The sequence below is a fragment of the Neovison vison genome, chromosome 3 (assembly GCF_020171115.1).
Source record: "Neovison vison isolate M4711 chromosome 3, ASM_NN_V1, whole genome shotgun sequence".
Taxonomy (NCBI): Eukaryota; Metazoa; Chordata; class Mammalia; order Carnivora; family Mustelidae; genus Neogale; species Neogale vison.
This window is the reverse complement of record NC_058093.1, coordinates 25,125,992-25,153,384: the sequence shown is the minus strand read 5'-3', so window position 1 is coordinate 25,153,384 and position 27,393 is coordinate 25,125,992. Positions and strand designations below refer to the sequence as shown.

Below are 27,393 nucleotides of genomic sequence, written 5' to 3'. Positions count from 1 at the left end.
TCAGGTCATGATATCAGGTTTGTGAGATCGAATCCAGCACTGAGCACACACCCTGCTTAAGATTCTCTCTCTCTCGCCTTCTGCCCTTCTTTACCCTTCCCTCTTTCCCTATCAAAAGATAAAAAATAAAAAGTAAAACAACTAGATATACATATTGAAACAGAACCAAAACGAACCTTCAATCAATTCTTTGAATCATATCCACAAAATGAGTCACAGCCCTAAATGTAAAAATTTTAAACTAAGACATTTCTTCAAGAAAACATAGAAAAATGTTTTTGACTTTACATTAGGCCAAGATTTTTTAGTTAAAACACCAAAAGCACATTTCATGAAAGAATACATTGGTAAATTGGACTTCATCATAATTAAATCATAAAAACTTGCTCTCTCCAAATGACACTGTTTACGGGATGAAAACATAAAGCACATACTGGGAGAAAATATTTACAAAGCATATGTCCAATAAAGGACTTGTCTCTAGAATATATACAAAACTCTCCAAACTTAATAATATAAAACAAACAACCCAATCAAAAAAAAAAAAAAGGGCAAGTGATTTAAGTAGGTATCCCTCTAAAAAAGATATACAGATGGAAATTAGCATATGAAAAGATGTTCAACATTAGGTTGATAGTCATTAGGAAAATGCAATTTAAGACCATAATGAAATAATAACATACTTCTATTAGAGTATCTAAAATTAAACAGGATTGATGATCCCAAGAACTGGCGAGGATGCTGAGGAACTGGCACCAATGAATTTTGGATGGGAATTTAAAATAATATAACCACTTTGAAAGTATGGAATTAAAAAAGTGAAATGTACATGTATTATATGCTTATTTATGCATATAAATGCATATGCATGTACTCTATCCACCTAGCAGTCTACATATAGGTATTTTAGCAATAGAAGGTAAATATATAAATTTATATAAAATAATATATAAATATAAATATAAAATAATATATAAATATCTAAATATTTATGTAAATATATATAAATATATATAAAGTGTGTGTGCCTATACACACACACACACAAAAAAAAAAAACTTGTGTAAGGATGTTAATAGTTTTATTTATGATGGTCAAACACTGGAAACAACCCAAATGTTCATTAAGAAGTGAATGGATAGATAATACTGTAGTATAGCTATGTCATGGAGTACTTTTCAACAATGAAAAAGGAATAACTATTGATAAATGCTACAACATGGATGAATTTCAGAATAATTGTGTTGAATGAAAGAATTCAAGCAAAAGAAAGTACATACTGAATTATTCTCTTTGTACAAAGTTCTAAGAAATGCAAATTTATGTATAATGACTGAAAGCAGAAAATAGGTGGTGTGGGATGGGGTGGGGCAGAGAAGGGCTGGACAGAAGGACAGAGGGACACTAGGAAAGTTGTGGGAGTGATAGATGTGGACACTTTCTACACTACAGTAAGCAGTAGTTGTGCATATGTCAAAACAGCAAACTGTACATTGTGAAAGTGTAGAGTGAATTTCATGTCAATTAGACTCCAATATACCTGTTTAAAAAGATGAAATTGTCTTAAATATAATTATGGTTTATAAAATGTGAATAGTTACCATAGCCTAACTACAGAAAGAATAATTCAGTTGAAACAATCACTTCATATAGATCAGTAAAGGCAAACATGATGAAGAATGGATTATTAGGAGCTGTGTTCATGTCTCAGTTTTCCTTTCCTTGTTATGCCTTCTCTAGTGATTTTTGCATCCTTTAAAAATCATTTGAACTTAACTTTCAAAGACCATGGCTTAATTATTAAGAAATACCTTTAGGTCTGATCATTCCTGACAGCTTAACCTGGGTATCATCTCCCCAGTATCTGCCACCTATATCATTTCTAATCTTTGGGGGACCCGCCTTGGCACGCATTAGGATTTACCATTCCTAGATCTTTGCCAACCTAAGTGGCCTTGCTTTAACTACAGGGTATTTTGTGTTCTGAACCTTCCTTTTCAGCCTTGTATTTCTTGTCCTTGATCTCAGATGACATGGCTGGTAATTATTTCAACCTTTGTCCTCCTTCCACCCATCCTTCATTTGTAAGAGAACAGACTCTCTAAGGGACACCTGAGATGTAAATAAATGGGTCTCAGGCTTTGATGTTTAGAATCACCGAATCACCGGAAGGCTTGTCTAGATACAGAATACCAGGTCCCACTCCCACTCCCAGAATTTCTGATTCTGGAGTTTGGAGATGGGTTCAAAAATTTGCATTTCTTTGCTTCCCTTGCCTTTGGCGATGTTCCTAGGAAGATGTTGCTGCGGCTGAGGTCGAAGAGGTTGCTGCCTGTGTTCTCCTCAAGGATTTTGATGGATTCCTTTCTCACATTGAGGTCCTTAATCATCAAAATCAAAAGCTTTTGCACAGCAAAGGAAACAGTTAACAAAACCAAAAGACAACTGACAGAATGGGAGAAGATATTTGCAAACGACATATCAGATAAAGGACTAGTGACCAAAATCTATAAAGAACTTAACAAACTCAACACCCAAAGAACAAATAATCCAATCAAGAAATGGGCAGAGGACATGAACAGACGTTTCTGCAAAGAAGACATCCAGATGGCCAACAGACACATGAAAAAGTGCTCCATATCACTCGGCATCAGGGAAATACAAATCAAAACCACAATGAGATATCACCTCACACCAGTCAGAATGGCTAAAATCAACAAGTCAGGAAATGACAGATGCTGGCGAGGATGCGGAGAAAGGGGAACCCTCCTACACTGTTGGTGGGAATGCAAGCTGGTGCAACCACTCTGGAAAACAGTATGGAGGTTCCTCAAAATGTTGAAAATAGAACTGCCCTATGACCCAGCAATTGCACTACTGGGAATTTACCCTAAAGATACAAACGTAGTGATCCAAAGGGGCACGTGCACCCGAATGTTTATAGCAGCAATGTCCACAATAGCCAAACTATGGAAAGAACCTAGATGTCCATCAACAGATGAATGGATCAAGAAGATGTGGTATATATACACAATGGAATACTATGCAACCATCAAAAGAAACGAAATCTTGCCATTTGCGACAACATGGATGGAACTAGAGCGTATCATGCTTAGCGAAATAAGTCAAGCGGAGAAAGACAACTATCATCTGATCTCCCTGATATGAGGAAGTGGTGATGCAACATGGGGGCTTAAGTGGGTAGGAGAAGAATCCATGAAACAAGATGGGATAGGGAGGGAGACAAACCATAAGTGACTCTTAATCTCACGAAACAAACTGTGGGTTGCTGGGGGGAGGGGGGTTGGGAGAAGGGGAGTAGGGTTATGGACATTGGGGAGGGTATGTGCTTTTGGGTAAATTGGAAGGGGAGATGAACCATGAGAGACTATGGACTCTGAAAAACAATCTGAGGGGTTTGAAGTGGCGGGGGGGGTGGGAGGTTGGGGTACCAGGTGGTGGGTATTATAGAGGGCACAGCTTGCATGGAGCACTGGGTGTGGTGAAAAAATAATGAATACTGTTTTTCTGAAAATAAATAAATTGGAAAAAAAATAAATAAAAATAAAAACCCACAAGAAAAAAAAAAAATTTGCATTTCTAACTAGTTTCTAGATAATGGTGATGTCAGTGGCCCTAGGGGAAAAGGGGCTGCTACTTTGAAAACTACTGCTTAAACACTACCGGTTTTGAAGTTGGATGGAACAGGGTTCAAATCCCAGCTATGAGTCCAGGGGTAATTTATTTAGTCTCAGTTGGCTCCCTTTCAAATTAGAAGTCATTATTGTTACCTTTATAAGATTATTATAAAGAGGAAATGTGTTAATATCTGGAAAGCACCTAGAATGTATGAGGATTTTAAAAAGTAAAAGCTAGCATTACTCTTAGTGGAAGAATTATCATTATTAGACTGCTCATTGAGAGAATATATGAAAAAAGACAAGTACTTCCATCAGCAGGTGCCATCAGCTGACATCTCTTTCTATTTCAGTCTCCTAGGACTCATTGTTCCCTCACTTATCCATCTGGCACCCAGGCATTCTCTCTCTAGTCCAGCATCTTCCTACTGTCTCCCTGTTGCCCAAGGTTTACTCTTCCCCACATTTAAACTCATTAGGCCTGTGTTTGAGGACTTAGTCATCTGATAAGCCTAAGAAAACACATGTAGCTTAATTGGTGTCATTAATACCTGGTGTTTCTCCCAGCTATTTTCCTCACATTTTTAGTGACATCACTTTTCACAGTGAAAGAAATCACGAGCATGAAAGTGTTTATGAATGTGTGTGTATGTGGACATGGACTTTGGCGGGCCGGAAGGGGGATGCATTTCAGATGACATTGCAGTGGGGGCTGTTTGCTTCACTAAGCTCAGGGACCTAAGTATTGCATTTACTGGGAGCTAAAACAGAATCCAATTAAGTTTTTTTTTTTGCTATCAACCTGCAGGAATTCTGGCTTGAAAGGCTTGTGTGCTCTTGTTCACACTGCCGCTCTCCTCTGGCACTGCTTTTCATTCTCATCTGTCCTCACTCTTAAAGAAAGCATCAGATCAAATCAAAGCAGATGAGTCGAAGCAAGCCAACACCAAGAACGCCACACCTTAATCACGTGACATCAGGCCCTAGGGCTACATCTTGCTCCTATTTAAAATCCTCACACGGAAAGTTGGGCGCAAGGCAGGCTTTCAAGATTTGGATCCAACGCTGCCGACCGTTTTGTCATTTAATGATGTTGGAAACTAACTGCGCTTAGCCTTCCAGAAGACAGGTGTGTTGCTTTATGGACCTTTCTGCAGAACACATAAAAGTGACGGGTGAAAGGAAGGAAGGACTCAGAGTTGGCTGGCTATCCAGCCTGACAAGCAGCCACGTTTATGGCTGCGTAGTGCCATCACCTTGTACAAATGAGGCTCCTGTAAGCAAAATAAGTATGCATGCAGGAACTTCCCATTTCCCTTTTCTCAATTGAGGGGCATCCAACCATAAATATGTTTCAAAAGAGGTTTAACATTTCTGATAGATTGATTTGAAGCAGCTCAGAGCTCCATTTAAATATCAGAGGTCTTACGCAAGGGCTTCCTGCCTCAGACACAGCGATTCTTGGAGAGTCTCCCAGTCCCTACATGCTGGAAGAGACATTGCTTAGCAAGTTTCCTTTGTCCCTGCTGAAGCCCTATTTCTGATTTCTTTTCCAGTTGCACAGTCTGATTCCTAGAATTAAATATTATCCCCTGCAATTAGGTTTTCTCCCTCTTCCCCTGGGGATCAAGTCACATTTTCTGAATTTGTTTTTTGTCTTTACATTGAGTAGTAGTAGTTTTTAACCAAATACTGACAAATCACATATTCTGTCAATGCTCATAGCTTCTTTAATTGTTAAAAAGTCCGATCCCTGTTGTTAGATAAAACATATCATTAAGGATAATATTGGCTGAAGTGTTATATTAATTTTGCACTGAAGTGACCCGTTTGTTACGTACGGCTGCTTCTTAAGGAAAAGAGGCTTTCAGCGTCCGTGGCAAGATCATAAAGCAGTTCATGAGCAAACTGGACTCAGTTTCCTCTGGCAATCCACCTGTCTCTACTAGATCACATCAGTGTGCTTCTCATCAGTATATGTGCCACTAATCTGGGTGGTAAACTAAAGCAAACTTAAGGTAGGACAGAAATCTGAGAAACATCTTCCTTCCTGTCATGCAAAGCATCTCAGCAAAGCATTCCAGACTCTCCATAGGAAAACTATGAAATGGAAGATTAATACTTTTCAAAAGTAACTGAGTTTAAAATAACTCAGAGAACCAGATTTTTTATTTAATCCAAGCTCTTCCAAAGGCACAATATGGGGGCTTATTTATTTATCCAAAAACATATATGTGTACCTTCAGCATGTTGTAATTAGTGGGGATACAAGAGCAGACAACCAATATCATTTCCTGCCTGGAGTTTATGCTTGTGTGGGGAGGTGGGGACAAGCAACTTAAGAAATAAGACGTATACCATGCAGATGATGATGGGTATGATGGAGAATGAAAAAGCAGGGAACAGGAATGGAAAGGGGTGGTTTGGGTGTTACCTTCTAGCTCCAGAACCATATGGGGAAGAGAGCCTGGAGGATGATCAACACGGAATTCTGGGTCTCTTCTTCACTAATGACAAGGGATGTAGAAAGCACAGGGGGCTTGGTTTTTCTGTAAGAAAGGGATCTGGGAATCTATGCCTCAAGGATAAGTCTGTGAGAAACTCTTGCTCCAGGCCTCTGAAACTTCTGAGAAAGAAGAGTCCAACCTTCTCAGAGGCTCTCCAGGTTCATCCTGCCTAAATGCTTCCAAAGATGTTCAAATTCAAAGGTCAAGGGATACTATTTACATTGCAACCATGTTTTATTTTTATCTGACTTGGCAACATTGATGCTAACTGGGGGTGGGGTGGGGGAGCAAAATGGTGCTGGTGGTAGGACACAGCCTCTGGGCCTCTTTGAAAAGCTTGAGCTTCTACCTGCCAATGTAGACTTGAGAGGAAGAAGGACAACTTCATAATGTGTCTGTATCAGAGAGGAGGCTTGGAGGAAGCAAGATTCTGTACCTTAATTTGTGCCTTCATAGTCAGCAGTGACCCATTGGTTTCTCTGGATGCCTCTCAGAGCCATGTGGGTATGTGGTCATATGGGGTCATATGAGGTCATATGAGAAAGAGCTCAGGGTTCATAGTGGACTGCTGGCTCGCTCCACACCCCAGTTGTACTCTACCCTCAGTGAAGCTCTCCTGTGAACAATGAGCCTTCCTTAGAGAGATAAGATTATTTTTAGGAGTTCATGAGTCTTGGCAAGACTAAATGCTTTGGCTTCCTAGAGAGACCCAACCCCTACTTAATTACTCCCAGAATTACTCCCAGAATTAAATCCAACTCCATGGAGCCCATCAATGACCCCAATTGCCCTTTTCCTGTCATCTCTGGTTCTTAGAGCTATCTTAATTAAAGATTACTATATACAATCCTAGAAGTCAGCAATATTCTATAGAAACATAATTGAAGAGAGACTCAAGAATGAGAGAAGGTGGAGTTAATAGAAATGCACAGCCAGTTCTGGAAGATATATCAAATACTCTTCCAAACGACCATCTTTGAGACAGATTATCTTTGAGGTTATATGAATGTTCAGGAACGAGACATTCAGTCCATGTGTGTTCATTACCCTTCCTTCAGTCTCTCAGGCATCCTGTGGAATGGCGTCCTGAACAATATCCAGGACACTTGACGGAGTGTATGCAGCTCTGTTCTCAAGGGAACAAGTATGTGCTTTGTGGGATGACCAGACTCAACATTCCAAATGTTTATGTCAGGAAAGAATAGCTGCTAAGCATTCCCTATATGATGAGAAGGAAACAGAGAGAAAAAATTCATGTTTCTGAATGAATTGGCCTGCCTTCCTTCACTTTCTGAAGGGCTGGGTATCTCTGATAATTAAAGAAGAGATGTGATTAGCAGGGAATACATGTGGCATTAATTTTCATTATGTCAACATTGTAAAATAACGTTTTTGAAATCTAATTTGCTGATGAATTAAGAGGGAATCCTGTTGGTTTAAAACAACATAAATATAAATATTGCCCTTCATATTTTGGAGGAATTTTTATGAAAGCAATAGGAAATTATTGTTTGTGGCTCATTAAAATAGCTACTTATAATTACTATGTTTTGACATCTACTTTATACCAATATGATAATTCTGACCTTCAGTTATGGAGTCAGTGAAATGCAGACTTTAAAATTGCCTTTCATAGGCTGTTCTTTCATCCTGAACTATTTCAGGGGTGCTGTAGCCAATGGATATGTACTGTTGCCAGAAAATGTTTCACCTTCCGTGGGTTTGTTTTATGTATGTTTCACCTGTGACTAATGGTCTACCTAAGAGGAAGTGAGAAAATATCAAATTAAGGTGAAAGTCTTGCATCCAACTTTAGACCTAAAAGTCTGATTTTGTGAAATAGCTTCATGAAAATGTAAATGGAATATTTTAGCAACTGCCTTAATAATTAAGTGACTATTTTAGCAATTGCCCCTAGTAGGTGCATAGAATGGGTGATGAGGTTTTCTAAATGCTTTATAAAGAATCTCATAGTTGCAGGAGTTGCAAGTCAAATGGTAGAAGTATTAGCTAATTAACTGATGGTCTACAAATTTATAACAAAAATTCATAGTTCCATTTCTAATAAGTGACACATCAATTATTATTAAATTATGAAAACAGTGAAAGAGGATTATATGATCTTTTTATTTTATTATTTATTTATTTAAAAGATTTTATTTATTTATTTGGCAGAGAGAGATCACAAGTAGGCAGAGAGGGAGGCAGAGAGAGAGAGAGGAGGAAGCAGGCTCCCTGCCGAGCAGAGAGCCCAATGCGGGACCCGATCCCAGGACCCTGAGATCATGACCCGAGCCGAAGGCAGCGGCTTAACCCACTGAGCCACCCAGGTGCCCCTACATGATCTTTTTAAAGAATTTGTCTATATTCTGTTTTAAACTGTAATTGTAAATCACAGGGATAATACATGTTTGTTGTTGGAGATGTAAAAAAAAAAATAATAAAGGTTAGCAAAAGGTAGAAAGTAGAAATCCTCTATTATCCTACTCAATGGAGTTAAGTACTATTAACATTTTGAAGTATTTCTTCCTGTCTTTTACTATAGGTATGATATATTTCCTTCTCAACAAAAATAGTGTCATATTTGCATGATTTCTGGCCCATAGTTTAATTTAATTATATACTATGAACATGTGTTTTGTGTCTGTGGGGAATGTCCTTAATTTTTTTTCTATAATATTATTTGTAATATTTCTTAGTAGTCAGTCTATGTAGATATACTATAGTTTTTTAAACAACCACTTTATTGTTAAATATTTAGGTTTCAGGTTTTCCAAATTCTGCTATTATAAACGACTGTGTGATCTCTATATATGTGCTTATCTGATTATTTCTTTTTGATCACTTTCTAAATGTGACATTGATGGATCAAAGTCCTGAACACTTTCCTTGCCCTTCATGGGGGATATCATTTTACACTCTTACCATAAGGCACAGGAATGTTGCATTTTAACTTTTCCAAACTGGACTTTATCTTCTTTTAGTTTATGAAGAAATTTTTGGAAAAAAATTATGTTACTTAATTTGCATTTAAATCTTTCCTGTTATGGATTTGTTTTTTCTTTTATGTCTAGGAAGACCATTCTTATCCTGAGAATAAGTTAAAGTTTATAGTATTCTAAAAATTCCTTTATGATATCATCTTTTTCTTTTACATTTAGATTTTTAAAAATTTTATTTATTTATTTTTAAGACTTTATTTATTTACTTGACAGATAGAGATCACAAGTAGGCAGAGTGGCGGGTAGAGAGAGAGAGAGAGGAGGAAGCAGGTTTCTTGCTGAGCAGAGAGCCCAATGCGGGGCTTGATTCCAGGACCCTGAGCTCATGACCTGAGCAGAAGGCAGAGGCTTTAACCCACTGAGCCACCCAGGCGCCCCTACATTTAGATCTTTAATCCAACTGAAAATTACTTTTATATAATGGGTGAGATGAAAATGTAATTTAACTTAAAAAGATGATTAATTTTTATAATATATTTTTAGAATTAATATATTCTTTCTCCATATATTTGGATGTTACCTTAACTGTATACTATGTTATAGGCTAATTTCTAATTTTCTAATTTATTTATCTGTTTATTTTATTCCAGTATTATATTGTTTAAAATTATTATATCTTTATACTTTATTTATTTATTTATTTTTAAAGATTTTCATTATTTATTTGAGAGAGAGAGAGAGAGAGAATAAGAGAGAGCATGAGAGGGGAGAGGCCAGATGGACAAGCAGACTCTCTGCCAAGCAGAGAGCTGGATGTGGGACTGGATCCTGGGACTCTAGGATAATGACCTGAACTGACAGTAGTTGCTTAATCGACTGAGCCACCCAGGTGACCCTTTATACATAATTTTAATATATCTGGTAGATTGAATTGCCCAACCTTACCAAGTACATTCTTTTCCATGTACTTAAATTTTCCAAGTTTTGTCAACTTACAAAAAAAATTACATCACATAAAAATCTGATAAGATTTCCATTTAATTCATTATTATAGAAATAGCAACCTAACAAATTTGAGTTTTCACATTTAGAAATTTGGTATATTACCTTATTAGTTTTTGAATAGTTCTTAGTATTTTTTTCTGATTTTTAAACTTATGCACATATATCCTCTAAATACTAATAGTTATTTATTTTAATGTTTTTTTCTTTTAATAATAGCCTATAACCTGTTGATGTTAAATAGATTTTCACAATTTTAAAATATATGAGATGAAAAAATAAAGTAATTAAATTGTAATCCAACACAAATACCTCAATGACTTTTTAAAGGAAGAAATAAGTTCTTTTTTTATTTGTTAATTAATAACATGTTAAAAGAAAATTTAACTCTATAGATATTTCTACAAATTTTCTAATTATTTTTTATTATAAAACTTGAAATACAGCATAAGAAATGAATACTAGTACTTGCTTGTCATTTCAAACATCTGTAAAAAGCAATAGAATTGCTGAGTAAAATATACATATACTGTAATTTTGGCATATTCTAATTTCCTTCCATGGGGATGTGCCAATTTATACATCCACCAACAATAGGAGAGTTTGCTTGGTTTACCACAGTAGGAACAATAAAGTGGGTATTAAGTTTTAGGATTTGTGTCAATGTGTAAGTAAAAAAAATATATCAAATTTTCATTTGCCTTTTTTTCCCCCTAAAATTGGTTAGAGCAATTTTTCATATATTTTAGAAACTTTTTAATTTCATTTTTTGTGGAATGACTTTTGAAATTCTTTGCCCATTTTAAAAAAAGATTTTATTTATTTATTTGACAGAGAGAGAGCTGGAGCACAGAAGCCGAGGGGGAGGGAGAGAGCAGGGAGCCTGATGTGGGGCTTGAGCCGAAGGCAGTTACTTAACCAAATGAACCACCCAGGAGCCCCTCTTTGCCCATTTTTAAAACACAATTGGTCTCTTTTTTCCTACCAATTTCTTTCTTTTATTATTATTATTATTTATTATATTATGTTAGTCACCATACAATACGTCATTAGTCTTTGATGTAGTGTTCTAAGATTCATTATTTATGTATAACACCCAGTGCTCCATGCAATCTGTGCTTTCCTTAAATGGACCCATCACTGGGTCAACCCATCCCCTCATCCCCCTCCCCTCTAAAACCCTCAGTTTGTTTCTGGGAGTCCACAGTCTCTCATGGTTGGTCTCCCCCTCCAATTTCCCCCCTTCATTTTTTTCTTCCTTCTCCTAATGTCCTCTATGCTATTTCTTAGGCTCCACAAGTAAGTGAAACCATATGATAATCAACTTTCTCTGTTTGACTTATTTCACTCAGCATAATCTCCTCCAGTCCCATCCATGTTGATTTAAATGTTGGGTATTCATCATTTCTGATGACTGAGTAATATTCCCCTACCAGTTTCCTGAAGATCTTTATGTATGAGTGAGATTAACCCTTTAGGATATGATTATAATTTGTAATTAAGATTTAAAATAATTTTTTACCGTGGTTTTTGTTTTGTTTTGTTTTGTTTTTTGCTATGTGGAGACGTTTGTTTGTTTTCAAAATATAGCCACTTCAAGATTATAAATCAAATTGTTCAGATTCTCTTCTTGCACTATTTTGGAAACTAAGTTTATATTCTAATCTTTGTTGAATTGAAAAATATCCTGAGTTATGAGATAAGGTGGAAATTTAAAATTATTTCTTTCAGACAACTATCCAGTTGTTCTAACATCATTTCTTTTATAAATTATCTTTTTCCCAGTACTACTTTATTATAGTATTCCAAATACTACTTTATCTGTCATATACCAGATTTTCATGTGTTTCTAGGTCTATGAACTCTTTATTACATTTCATTGATATGTCAGCATCATAAACTGTGCCACAATTTTATTTTAGTAATACATATATTTCGTGTATGTGTGTGTGTGTGTGTGTGTGTGCATGTGTAGGGAGAGACCCATATATTCATTTTGTACCCTATCTTACTAAATTGTCCGTATAGTAATTTTCAGTCTATTTTCTTGTGTTTTTCAAATATACAATCATATCACATACAAATAGTGACAGTTGTATCTTCTCCTTCCCAATTTTTTCTTCCAAAATTTTTTCTTTTCTAATTATATTAACTAGTTCATATCTATTCTCTATCTGAAACTTTAAATAATAGTGAGCATCCTTGTCTTTTTCCTGACTTTATTGAGAATGCCTTTACTGTTTACCTATTAAACACAATTCTGTCTTTTTGGACTGAGGTAGATATATATTTCATGTAAAAATTATCTACTTGGTCCTATTATATCAAGAGTTTTTGTGACTAGATTTTGATGATTTATGTCTAATATCTTTATATATGGAAATAATATGCTCTTTCTCTCCAGCTTAGAAATAGAATAAGTTATTAATGTATTTCCTAATACTGAACTCTTTGTGTAAACTCCACTTGGTCATGATGCTTAAATATTTTAATCATCTTCTAGATTCTTTTTGCTAACACAAGTGTGCAAGCCCATTCCCACAGTCTGAAAACCCATTTATTTTTTCTATACCAAAACTCAGTTGGTATTAAAACCTGATTTGAAATGGTGTGAGATTCTATATTTATTCAGTCTCAATATGATTATTACATATCTTGTTGTAGAAATGTCCAGGTGATTGATTGAAGATTGCTGCCCTAGACGCACTGGCTATGTACTGTGCTGTACAATAAATGACCTCAATTCCACAACCCAAGGGTTTTTGATAGGGGATTTTGTATCTTATTAATTCCCCATTACTAATTATAAGTAAAGTTGCCCTCCACTTATTATTTTCTTAGTTTGTATTCTTTAGTTTGTATCAGTATGATATTCCAGAAAAAAGAAAAGAAAGTTTTGTTCTTGTCTCTCCTCTGGAAGAGTTTAATTAATATTAGAATTATCATTTATTTAGTGGTCTGATACACCCTCCTAAGTTATGAAAATAAAAGTTTTTTTAATTCCTTCAGTAAAAAGACTAATGAAATAAAACATCAAAGTTTTTTGCTTCTACCTTTGCACTTTTATTCTTGTTCTGATCATTGGATCACTGTTAAAAATTTGGCCTGTATTCTTCCAGAACTTTAAATTAAAAAAAAATCTGATTTATTAAGCTGAATAGATTTTTAATATTTTTTGAACATTTGTATTTTGTGAGCTGTTTGTATACTTTTCTGTTGTTTTTATTATGATCAGTCTGTAAAGCTTAAAGTTTTAAAGAGATTAGCTCTTGTCTTTCCCCACTTTACCTTCTTACTTTTCCCTAAAAGCACCCTTTAAATCATTACTAATGCTCTATTGTGTATCTACTTAGTTCTTTTCCTATATACATAAATATTTTAATATCTACTTAAAATTGTACATTAATTACAAATCTTTTAAATGTATATCACTTAAAATGTATGTATTATATATGACACAAATTACTATGTTATGCATAAAACAATATATAGTTTACTGTACATTCCCTGCTTATTTTATATAGCATTTAAAGAATGTCAGTAGGGTCTTTTTAAAGGCTGCAATGTATTTCATTAATCCATTAAAGACTATTAGGTTTTCTCTCACTATTTTGCTCTTAAAATGTAGTAAAAATGTAGTGGGTGAAGGTGGGGAAAAGTACAAGGGGTGTTAGAGAGGAGAAGGGAACTGGGGTAAATTGGAAGGGGAGGTGAATCATGAGAGACTATGGACTCTGAAAAACAATCTGAGGGGTTTGAATTAGTGGGTGGGTGGGAGGTTGGGGTACCAGGTGGTGGGTATTATAGAGGGCATGGATTGCATGGAGCACTGGGTGTGGTGAAAAAATAATGAATACTGTTTTTCTGAAAATAAATAAATTTTAAAAAAAAGTACAAGAGGAAAGATTGCTAACTTCAAAGTTTCATGAAACTTTTGATGGAAAGTACCTCCTTAAAAGTTGTTTTGACATTTTCTCACCTCTTTTTAAAATATCTTTGCTGATTTGGGGTATTATTAGTTCCAAATTATTATCATCAGTACAATGTTGGTATCTCATCTTTATAATTATGTCGTCCCTGGTCCTTGTGAGTTTGAGTATATTTTCATATATGTATTACACATTTCGTTTTCTTCTGTGAATTTCCTTTCTATACTCTTTGCCCATTTCCTTCTCTATAGTTTTTCTCTCATTTATCTCAAGGAGCTCATTGTATATTAGAGATATTAACACTTATGTGTGTCACACATTTGCTTCCAGGCACCTCTAAATTCCCCTCCTTCTCTTATTTCTGCTCTTCCCATACCTCCCATTGTCTTCTTCCTTTCCATTTTCTCTTTTGCCTTGTCTATTTCCTGCCTTATTTGTGTCACTATTAAACTAGAAGAGGCTAAGGGAAAAGGAGTTAAATATTTAAGATATTGAATAGGCCCTTCAGTTTACATAGAAACAATATGGAAACTTCTCACTTAGTGTGTATGGTGGATTCTGTGGATACTTCCTGTCTATTCCAATTTTTCACAAAATGACTTTTCCTTCAGAACCATTAGTAATGACGACGACTATAAATCCCAGTGAAAACATGGAATTCACTGACGTACTGGCTGATCAAATGTGAAAAATACAACTAGTTATTTGGATGCTCTAATGAACAAATATTTTTTCAATAAAATGTTTTTCACTAACCAAATATTCAAAGTATTTATATGATGCTCCAAACTGGAACTTTTTTTTTAAAGCAAGTGCTGTACTACTTTACTTTTTTATACTGTAAAGACAGAAAACCATGAAAAATATTCATTAATTCACATAGAAAAGACTTGAGCTGAAAGACAGGTCAAAGTAACACAATCTGAGGGAAAGATGGACAGTCAGGAAATGTCATATTTTTCAGGAAAGCATTTGGATTGCTAGCTCTTGCAGAGAAGCAAATGCTTAATCATATTTTAAAAAGCAATAAATTCCTTTGTCAATTCCTCCCAGTCCTTGCCAAATAAAAAGTACCTTCTTCTTTTTCCTCTTATTTTGTCTGTGCCCAATCGTTCACATTTCCCTTGAAGTTTATTATTTTGTTTGTTCTTAAGCAATCTGAGATTGAAGACTTTATATTACCTGAATATTGAATTTTAAGGTCAGGTGTGGTAGATTCTATCATCTTAAACTTTTATTTTATGTATTTAAAGCCTCTTGCTCTTGGCAAGTTATAATTCAGGAAGGCAGAGAAATTGATGTTAGTATGCAAAAGCAAAGTATTTGGCAGCCAAGAAAATCAGCATTTATGCAAACTAAAAATGTTCAACATTTATGAAGATTTAAGAAATGTAAAAAATGTTATAGGGCTGTTTACAAATTAAGATTTGTTGCCTGCACCCTGAATCCATAGGGTAGATTTTTATCTTTTTTTTTAACCTAAGAAATTGGTGGCACACTTGAAGAGTTTATACTATAATAAGCAAATTAATCTTGTTATAAAGAATGTAAAAAGCTTACCATGTGTTGGAAATTTAGGAATTATTCCAGTTGTATTCTCTCATGATAAACATCAACTCCCTTGACCTCCACCCCTGCTTTTCTACACATAGGTCATATGTTTCTGTTTTCTGGGCTAAGCTTAGAATGAGAGCAAGCAAGATGGAGCTCAGTCTGTTCCCTCAGTAAAAGTACCAGTATCATTGGTGGTCATAAAGTTTCTTCAGTGATCCTTAATATGCTTTTCTTTGACAATGATTATACTTCAATTTTGGGGCACAAGTGAGTAAATAGTGTCATATTAAAAAAGATAATATGTTATAATATTACAATCAGAGTTTGTCTTCCTACCAAGTCTAATTCAGGTTCATTTCCCTTATTAAAAAAAGAAAACAAGTTTGCTTGGAAATGGCAAAAAAGGAATAGAAACTATAGTGTGTCATGAACAAAATTCTGGAAAACTTAACTAATCTTGTTCTAACATGTGTTTCAGGAATATAATGGGTGACTAATTAATTAATCAAACAATTAAAGTCCATTTATTATATGATGTTTTTGTATAAATAGGGTTTCATTTGAAGACAGAGTTCTACTCTGGCACATGGAGAGAAGTCGAATAATCTTGGGTGACATCAAATTAAAGGTGATAAGTTGGTAGTGGCTGATCTGACATTTGATGTAGGCATTAACTCTGGATATATTCTAAGCTTTGGTGTGGGGTCACTAGGAGGATTAGTAGTGCATGTGTAAACCCTGTGTGTTCTGTTCCTATATGGTCTTATTAGATATATATATTAGATCACAATGGTCTAATATGGTTTCTTCTATGAGTATTCTAAGTATGTCCAGATGAGGTTAACTATAAGCACAATTTTATTTACCATAAATGTGAAACAAAGCCAACCAAGGAAACCTAGGGAAGAGAGGATCCTCAAGGACTTGTTTAGACAGTTGCTTCTAGGAAAAAAACAAAAAAACAACAACACAAAAAAACAAAAAAAACAAACCAAAAAAAACGTCTTGAGTCAAAGACTTGTCAATCCTATTTTTAAAGACTGATTAGGTAGCTGATTTTTTCTTCCTTCTGTCCTTGGAGAAAATGAAAAATAACAGGTCCTCTTCCACTTTAGACTAAACATTCATATACTTTATGACAGTTAGGTCTCCCTTGAGATTTCTCTTCTCCAGGACAAATTATGCTCACTCCTTGAGTCTGTCCTCATAGGTCCTATTTTTCAATCATTAAATCATCTTATTGTTCTTTCCTATATCTTTTCCAGTTTCTACAAAATCCTCTAAAAAATATAAAGTCTTAAATTGTATATCTTTACATATATTAGATAGGTTAGGACTTCAGGATGATATTTATTTCCACCTTCTAAGTCAGAAAAGATGGTCACTATGACAGAGGTCAGTTGGATGAGAGAAATAAGAATAAAAAAAGAAGGCAGGTGTGCAGTTGAATATTCAACTCAGTGGATTCCTATGATCAGAAATAGTAAAACTGTTGCAGCAAAAAATATCACATGTTCTTCCTAAATCCTTTGGAAGACATTAAAACACAGAAATCATTATAAAAACAACAGAACTGCTTTTGTTTTTTTCTTTAAATAAAAGGATACCTCTTTTTACTAATTATAATTCTATAAAGACAAAGATTAGCAGGTGAATTAACATAATGGCAAATTCAGGACAAAGAAAAAAAAAGAAGTGGTTGATAGAGGAGATGAGCAGTTGCTAACCTAAGGAAGGGCATGGGGATTCAGCATTAGACTGACCTCAGCTTAATTAAGAGCTAGAACTACTTTTTCAAGCATGTATTAATGACAGGAGGGGGCATTTGTGAATTGTTATCTAGGGTAGCTTTATTTTTTTGGTAGTACATGACTAGTAGGAAGAGCATACTACTAGCTTTGCTGATATGCTGTCCTGGGTCTATGGCATTGCAATATCTTCTCTGTAGCATCACTTTGATTTTGAGTGACCAGCATCATCAGCGCATTTCAACCTCCCTATTCCATGAGGGTCAACAAGGAACCCAGAATCATATAAACCAAGTTCTCCTCTGTCTAATTACTATGAGAGTAAGATTCAGGGTAATAAAAACCTAGAATAAAAGTCTCAAATCTTCTAGTCTTTCTTACCTCAACTTAAGTGCATTAATGTTTGAATTCTGTATTTCTTTGATAATTTCTTTGATAATTTAATTTAAAACCTAAAATTTTCTCTATGCCCAAAGCAAAATACCTGGCATTTACCCTACTGCCTCTCCTGAGTTATGAACTATGAAACAGGATGAACTGCTTCATAGCCTCCACAAGAGAGAAATTAAGTCATTACAAAAAGATGGTTCTGTGTTCTTTCCAATATCCTCCCTATAAATCAACAGTAAATAATAGGGATCACAACAAAGTCAGCTTATAAGAGCTTTAATTCCCCAAATGGAAAGCTTCATGATGCACCCACTGCTGGTTTATTTTCATGTTAAGATGGGATAAAGGTATAAATTATCCATGCTCATATTGAAGAACCCCAGGCAGATCTTAGAGGGGTCTTATATCGATGGTGGGCAGTGGTGAAATATTTGCAGTTTGCACTAACCCCTCTTCGAAAGCTAATGCAGTATGGTCTTACCATTTTTGCAGACAGGACAACATTGTTCTGGTTCATAGACTGGGTTGACACACTCAGGAACTGCGCAGTCTGCTACAACACAGTGAACTTCATTGCTGGGCTCACAGCGACACCATTCACATGGAGAGGGCTAGGAACAAATCTAAAATTAGCCCCTTTTCTCCTATAACTTAATGCTTTGCACATTCATATGCTGTCAGAAGATAAAACATCAGTGTTTATATTGGCTTTACTGTATTAACTCCATTTACCGTGTGTATGACTCATTCTTCCCCAGTGGAAAGCAACCTGGAAATCCAAGCCACAGTGGGTCGCCATGTGCTGCTCTGGTTGCCATGAGCAACTGGAGCATGCCAGGATGACTCTTCCTATGACGTATGTCCCTACTTTCCAAAGAAATGTTTGGACAACTAGTATGTCACCTCCTGGTTGGGTTTCCAGATGCACTGATTGCTCTGCCTTCCTCTGGCAAACAGGAATGATACTGGGCCATGTGAAATACGTTTTTGCCATTTGTCACTTTTTTTTTCCTAAGAAAGACAAAGATTACTGAGAGAAATGAAATGGTAAATGGACATCCTTACCCTTTGTAGGAACTCCTTTCCAAGCTAACCTAAACTCTAAATGGCATTTTTATCCCCAATATGAATTTTAGAAAAGATGAATTTGGGATCCAAACACCCAGGTACTGCCTCTTGAAAGATTTAGTGAAAATCTTTCATCATGCTTGCTTGGTTTTATGAATGAGCTGAAATTGATTGACTTGAAAAGCCACTACTTAAGAGTCAAAGATTCTAAAAGTGGAATTGAAAAGTGACTAATTTAGAGGGAGGAAAAAAAGGGAGAAAACAATTTTTGTCTCAACAGTACTTAGAGTTTGAGCCAAGAGTTTGATATTTTCTGTTTCTTTTCTAGAAACTGTCTATACTACAAATCATCTCAAGCAGTGACCACTCTGTGACTCATGGGTGTAAGTTCTAGCTGTCCTTTTTCATGAAATCGAGTCTTGGAGTTCCGGAATAAAAACTTGGATGTCTCAGAAGTTATACACTTCTATACTTCTCAAATCATGACATTTGTTCTGAGAAAATGCTTCCTCTTGTCCTGTGCCACAGGGTTAGAGTTCCTCCCTTGCAAACTTCATTAGTTAAAACTCTCTGCCTTTATCTCTTTGGCTACTGTCCATGTCAGCTCTTGTTTCGTCTTGAACCTGACCATTTGGGTAATATTAATGCTTTTTCACTCAGGTAGTCATGGGGGTGCGGGTGAATATCTTTCAACTAATTATTTTCAAACTAATTTTACCTTTGCTTTCTGATCGAAGAATGATAGTCTAGCTCTCAATTATTTTACTTTCAAATTTTGTAGGAATAAGAGAATTAGATACAGAATCTGTCAGAAAAGTATTGGTATATCTTAACATAGTCAGTAAGTTTATTGACGGGGACAGTTAAACTCTTTACTGTGTGGTAAGATGGGTTAAGTAGCTCGAAGGAATCTTTTGGATCATCCTAAGGGCTGGGATTTCTCGAAGCTACTCTACTGAATAATCTCAGTAAATTCAGGAAAAGATTTGATACCAAAGCACATTATTTGTTGGATAAAATGTGAGAAATACTGTGAGAAAGGAAAATTCTTGCTGCTCTACTGCTCCTTATTTTGCAAACCCCATTGTGACATATTAAATTTCCAAGCAAAATGGTCAGGAGTTGTTTCTTTTTCCTTGATTAATTGCAAAGAAGTATTTTGTGTGGCCTTCAGAAGTACAGTAAGGACTTGGCCAGCATTTATTGTAATATGAGACAAAGTGGGAGCCAATAATCTTGCTTCCACTCCCTGCCCTTTCATGGCTGTGATTCTTTATTCTTGCAGGTTCATTTCTCGCTGACGTAGGGGCTGATCTGTTCAACTCTAGTGGACTGATTCTGGCATTAAAAATCTCAGAGAGACCCTAAATTTTCCAATGCAAAATGTTTACCTCAAAGTAACTGTGGCCTTTGAGAAAGATTTATTAGACTATTAGAGTTCCAAAACAGACTGTTAAAGACATCATTCTAATTTAAACAATATTTTTGGACACAATTAACTACTGGATATCATGCCAAACAAAATATCTATATAAACTTCTTTCTCATAATAACCCTATGAAGGAAGATTTGTTATTATCTCCATCCCATAGATGAGGACATAGGCTGAAAGACTTCCCCCAGTCCTGCAGGTAGTAAGGGGCAGAGGCAGGATTTGAACCCAGGCAGCATACATGCTCTACTGTATTGCCAGTGGGAGCCAGAATCACTATTCTGGGTACTCCCATTAGAGTAGTTCCTTTTCCAGTGCTTTCTACCCTTCTCCATGCATACCAGATCTAGTGGAATAGCTATTAGGAACTGGATAATTGATTTATGGAAGATATGTACTTCTGCTAAGAGAGAGAATTTCACTAGGGTATTTAGTGCATGAAGAGATTATCATGGAGCCATAGAGCTTTTTAACCTTCTACAAATATAAATTAGTAAGGAAACTATAGTGGGTTGAAGCTAGGTTGCCACGAGGCTCATGTTCTTGGGGGCATTGGCATCTTTAGCCGGGTAACTACATTCATGAGTATCTGAGAAAAGCATGTACAGATAATGGCCCAGGAGCATCTGTGCTAAGGCAGTGGAGACTGGATGTGTGCGCACTGGAATTCTGAGAACTGATATGAGGAAGAGCTAGGATCACAAGCCTTGGTGATAAAAGTATACCTGAGTTTTGAAAGAATTTTGAATAATGAGAAAGGAATTTGAAAAGTAAGAATATCACCCTAGCCACTGAGTGACATTATCTTCAAGTTCTCCCTGACCCTGATTACTCACATGCCACATACCTCCTAGCCCAGAATCTCCCCAGAGACATGTCATTTCCTCTTTTGTTTTCATTATATTCTTTTGTTTTGTTTCAAATCTGTTTCAGCCCATTTCTTCTCATACTCAGTCTTCATATGTGCTGCCCCCCCCGGCCCCCCCAACTCTGATCACTCAATCAGATTTAACCCGTTGACCTCACGACAAACGCTCTTCTTTCCTCTCCAAACTTATCAGGACTTTGCCTTCATGACTTTTGCCCGCGTTGACTTCCTTCACTGCCCCTGCTTTCTCCTGCACTTCTGAAAAAACGTTACCAAAGCAGCAAGAAGTCTCTGGGAGTGAGAAATATGTGCCCTTGACATTAAGTTCAGTTTAAAAATCCTTCCCACCTTGCAGCCTAAAACTGAAAGGCTTGGCACTTTGAATAATCTTTACATTTTAAGACTGAGCTGCTTGCAAATTTCCTTTTATCAGGCTCTTCAGTGTGAAAACTATAGATTAAACCTGAAACTGTCCCCGTAAAAGCAAAGATTAAACAATAAAGCTATCCTTAGAGGAACAGAGAACACTGGAACAAGTACTTGGAAAAAATTATTCTTACTTGCTTTTTTTAGAAGAGCATGTGAAATTACAACTAGAACATGGCTTTTGTCAGCTAGAGATTCGGTAAGTAAGATGATTAAATGACACCACCTGAAAACTTTATACAAGAAAAATCTGTCCCTAAGAAATCTCACAGAACATTTCATTTCTGTGAAAGCTTTGGAAAACAAAGTAGCATTCACTATATTTACCTTTACATAAATTTTAATTGAAATTAAGATTGGAGGTCAAATATTGTATTCATGTACGTATTAGATAATCCAAGTATTTTATGTCTGTTAGGACTCTGTACACCTTCTGCTGGGGAGTTTTGAATATCTAATGTGGCCCTCTATTTAAGTAGAAACCATGCATTTTATCTGTAGATCCTGCTATCCCTGAATATATTTGCATGGCAAATCCAAATGCTGTACCAGCTGCCCCAAATTTCAAAGGGGTTTCCTACTAGATATATAAATGTATTTGTTTTATAATTAATAGAGTAGAAGGGGATTCTTTTTAAAATACTGATTTAGATGACTAAGAAGCCCGATTTTTCTTCTTGGTATTAGAATGGAAATATGACAATACATATCATGTTTTCATAACTTCTAAAGACCTTGAGGCTGAAATCCCAATGCCACTGTCTGTAATTTTTGAGAACTCAGAATCAGAGGGGAGGTTCCAGAATCCTGGGAACAGAAGAATGCTCCATGATTTTTTTTAAAATGCAGAAAGCAGCCTGAGACCTAGTAACTTAGCTTACGGAAATAACTGAGTAATTCCAGAAAAATTGCCATGTATGGTCTTTGTGAGAATTTGGAAGCGAATATAGTCACACTAAAAGTTGACATAGGATTAAGAGAACATGTTGGAGACTGGTTGCAGAGAATTTCAAAATGTTTGTGGAAAATACACATTTATTTTGGCCTCTGAATACACTGAGTCTTACTTTCCATATATGAGGAAAGCCTAGATGTTTGGTCTATGTAACAATAACTTGTGGCGTCATTATTTATGTGGAGGCCATTCCTGGCATTGTTTATAATAGAGTACCCATGAGGAAATAGTCATAGCTTATCAGATTTGTTACCTAAATTCAAACCTCAGAGGGACAAGAGCAGAACAGTGTTCAGTTTACTATTTTAATTTGATGAAGTTTATGTAACAGAATTCTTACAAGCTGGGAAACTCTGAATTAGGAAGATCAGAAAAAAAAATTTAGTTGGTTTGTTTGGGTGGTTGTTATATCCTGCTTAGAAGACACTTCTCTGTTGTCTCAATACTTGAGTTCTAGTCTCAGATGATTCATCACTAGGAGTGACTCTTGGGAAAATGAGATCTCCTTTCTCTGCCTGAGTTTCTTAATCTATAGAATGGGAATGACAGTATTACCAGCCTCACAGAGTTATTGTAAAACACAAAAGCTGAGCAAGAAATATTACAATACTATTATTATCATTCACTTGCATACTTATTGATGGCTTTTGGAAAAAATTTAAAAAGTATAAAATTGGACTATAGCATAAGACTAGATTTAAAGGAATATTATGTTATTTTTCTTGTTTGAGGTGGAATCTGACTACAGAGGTGGTTTTAGTGAAGTTATATAGGGCTTTGTTTGTTGGGGGTTGGGGGGAGGATTCGTGTAGTACCAATTGAATTAATCATGTCAGAAACACACTGAAGGAAAATTGTTATAAGAAGCCTCTAGATAAAGACTAATTGTGGATGGTTAAAATGAGCACTATAAATCACCCAGGGAAAAAAAAAGAAAAGAAATGAGAAGAAAAAGGAAAGGAAATGAAAGGAAAGGGAAAAGGAAAGGAAAGAAAAAGAAAGAAAAAAGAAAGAAAGAAAGAAAGAGAAAGAAAGAAAGAAAAAGAAAGAAAGAAAGAAAGAGCAATAAACCCATGTTCTTTTCCCGATATTTCATCATCTAAAATCACCTCAAACATCCTTTCTCCAGGGAGGTCTTCCCTGAATATATTTCCATCATCTCTCTCCCTCACATTGCCCATTCAGAGCTCTCATCAGTGCATGAGATTATCTTACTGGTTTGATGATATGTCTGTTTATTTTTATCTGCCTTTCCTATGGATTATAATTTTCTTATAGAATATTGTTCATTGTGGTCCTCTCAGCACCAGGAAGATATCAGCCCATAATAGACACTCAATAAATATTTGTTAACATATGCATATTTATTTATGCATAATCTATGTTTTCTTGTTTGTTAGACCATACCTCTGGCCAGTTTCATATATGTTTATCATGCATGGGGTAGGATTCTGATTCAGTAAGATATTTCATTTTATTTAAGTATTATAAAGGGCACTTTGTAGGGAAAGGTTTCTGACTGACTCATGAAATAACTAATTGGGCTCCGATATTATAATAGTGAACATAAACCCACTCTCTAAAGGCAATTTGAAATTTACCATATTCACTGTGTAGATCACTGAGTAAGTCAATCTTCAAGCACTCCATTGACTAGAGTTTTTCACAATAGATAATTATAGACTTATTGCACTAACAAATACCATGATAACTAAATTTAAGGTAAGAATACATGTAGAGGAATTCCTAAAAATCAAGAAAAAACTAGTCTCGCTTTATAATGTATGTAGAGTTTAATGGTTTCTTCTTAAAGTGATTTTAGTATATCATAAACTATTTTTCAGGAAAATAATATATAACAATCTTGATTTTAAACAAGCTCATTTTCCTAAGGAATGAGTTAGATTACAAAGTCCAGCAAAACACATCCTGAATATTGTGAGGAATAAAGCTTGATAAATAAAGCTTGATTCCTAGAACGACTGTGAGCATTGTTGAAGTCTGAGCAATGGGCCCATAATTGGATGGGATATATTCTAAGTGCCAAGTCTTAGCATACTAACTACTATATCAATGGCTTTCCTTCTGACCAAGTGATATTAGGCTTCATATACCATATGGTACTTCATTCCTTTGATAATTTTGGCAAAAATTCTGAAAGAGAATATAGCTCAGATTGCTTTTCTAGAAACTTTCCATTAAGCAAGTATTTAAAATTTGATCTCTACTAAGGAAAAGATACTGTTTTAAGATGCACTCTTCTTTTAGAGATAATTTATGGCATAAATTTTATCACTTTATGGAACAAATCTCATTACTTTCAAAACTGTATGAGAAATTTGGAAGACTATTTCAAAGTTGCTGATGCCTGTCAGGAATCTCACTGCTCACTTCATTAAAATATACATTAAATTACAGAGTACAAGAGTATTTAGCATCCACTGCCACTCTTGTAGCCAGTAATTTGCATGTGGCAGATGTCACTTACTAATCAATAAAGCCAATGGATTTTAAACAAAATTCACAATCCTCCAAAAGAAAACCCATTGCATTACTGATTAAAATGCTTCTCAGTGTCCTGCATCAAATGGGACTATAGTGACCTCTTCAGTGATCTGCCCTATTGATTGGAGCACATTTGAAACACAGGTTGTAGGTCTTATCAAATCGTGAACAGAGCTGGAATTTCTTTAGGAATTTTAATACCACTGAAGCCGATAGAAAACCAGATGCATAGTGCTCCTGGGTGGCTCAGGCAGTTAAGCATCTACCTTAGATCAGCTCATGTCATGATCCCAGAGTCCTGGGATCGAGTACCACATTGGCTCCCCTGCTCAGCAGGGCGTCTGCTTCTCCCTCTATCCTTCTACCCTGCTCATGATCTCTCTCTTTCTCTCTCTCTCAAATAAGTAAAGAAAATCTTAGCAACAACAACAACAAAACAACAACAACAACAAAAAGAAAACCGGATGTATAGTTTTTTTTTTTTTTTAATAACAACCTCAGTTTGTCAGCAAATGCGTATGACGTTGTCGTTCGCTTAACAAGTTAAATAATAGGCACTCTGACTTTGTCTGAGAAGTTGGTATTTTGATAATACATTTTGGAATATTATTTCTTGGGTGTCAAAAATAACTTTATGCTGAGTGAAATAAGTCAAGCAGAGTCACTTATCATATGGTTTCACCTACTAGCAGAGCATTAGGAATAACATGGAGAACATCGGGAGATGAAGAGGAGAAGTGAGTTGGGGATAATTGGAGGGGGAGACCAACCATGAGAAACTGCGGACTCTGAGAAACAAACTGAGGGTTTTGGAAGGGAGGGTGGTGGGGGTTGGGTGAGCCTGGTGGTGGGTATTATGGAGGGCACATATTGCATGGAGCACTGGGTGTGGTGTGTAAACAATGAATGCTGAAACACTGAAAAGAAATAAACTCAAAGAAAATGAAAAAACAAACAAACAAAAAACCACTTTATGTTTCTTGAAAACAAACATTTTTAGCCAGGTGATTGTACGGAGTATATATAGCTTTGCCCATGTAGATATAATAAACTCAAATTCAGAAATAATATATATGAAATTAAAAACTATTTTTATTTTTATTGTATTAAATTTGTATTATATATACGATAAGGTATATAAAGTATATTAAGATGAACTATATATCTAGCCTGCCCTTAATAAGTGCCAATCTGGAAAAGGAGCTAAGATATCCATAGAAATAAATTTTGATTGTGTAATACAAATGATATTTTAATAAAAATAACTGATGGTAGGGGTGCCTGGGTGGCTCAGTGGGTTAAAAGCCTCTGCCTTCGGCTCAGGTCATGATCTCAGGGTCCTGGGATCGTGCCCCGCATCGGGCTCTCTGCTCTTTTTTTTTTTTTTTTTTTCCAGATAAATATTCTCTTATTTCCATGCTCCACTGTGACATTTGCAGCTCAGGTATTCAAATCTCACAGGAACAGAAAACCCACATTCGGAGGGTGTCCAGTGTGCTCAGATGTGGGAATGGGCCTTCGTGGGCAGAGCCCGGGGAGTCCTTGGGGGTGGCCACCCATCCCTGTCACCTTCCACTGAGTGATGCAGACCCCACAGGACAAAGGGAAGCTGACGGGGCCCCAGTGATGCCACACAGTAGCCACTTGTTCTAACACCGTCAACGGGGAGCCTGCTTCCCCCTCTCTCTCTGCCTGCTGCTCTGCCTACTTGTGATCTCTCTCTTTGAAATCTTTAAAAAAAAAAAAACTGATGGTATTATTATAATGGAGAACAGAATTATTGGAGTTAATCTTTCTATTTTTATTTGTATTTATTCTGACCTTAATGTATAACACAAGTACACTGCAAAGCAGTTGACATACCCAATCTAAAATTATCAAGTACAAAAAAAGTTTACTCAGTCTTGAAATTTACCATTATAGTTGCAACACAACAGTGATATCATATTAATGATTTATATATTTTTTTAAAGATTTTTTTTCCTAGGGGTGTCGGGGTGGTGATCAGTTAAACATCCCACTCTTGGTTTGGGCTCGGGTTATGATCTCAGTGTTGTGAGACTAAGCCCTGCCTGAGTTTGCTAAAGTTTCTCTCACCTTCTGCCCCTCCCTCTCCTCAAATAAATAAATATTTTAAAAAATATTTTTTCCTAAAAACTGTTTAAACATATTTTGGCTTATTTTTTAAGAGAAGGCACCTCTACAATTATATGCTGCCTATTCTAATAAACTGATGTTATATAGAACCAATTTTTTTCCTGAATATTTTCAAGGAATTTCATGACAGGAAAATGTAGCTTTTTCTGAAATACGAAGAATAGCATATGAAAAATAAACTATAGATAAGGAGAATATAAGCAAAAATATCTTTCTTTAGTTACAGTCACAGGTATGCCTTTTTAAATTGGCAAAGCATACTTATTAAGGAA

At 35.7% G+C, this 27,393-nt stretch overlaps 1 protein-coding gene across 2 annotated transcripts in view; it reads right to left on the bottom strand.

The window, feature by feature from the left end:
* The window catches only part of VWC2L (von Willebrand factor C domain containing 2 like), a 167,484-nt gene that overhangs the window by 122,157 nt on the left and 17,934 nt on the right, over nucleotides 1–27,393 (bottom strand). For both annotated transcript variants that reach the window (XM_044240837.1, XM_044240838.1), the window contains exon 3: nucleotides 18,192–18,321. In XM_044240837.1, the coding sequence (XP_044096772.1) occupies nucleotides 18,192–18,321 (130 nt within the window). The remainder of the gene's footprint in view (nucleotides 1–18,191; nucleotides 18,322–27,393) is intronic.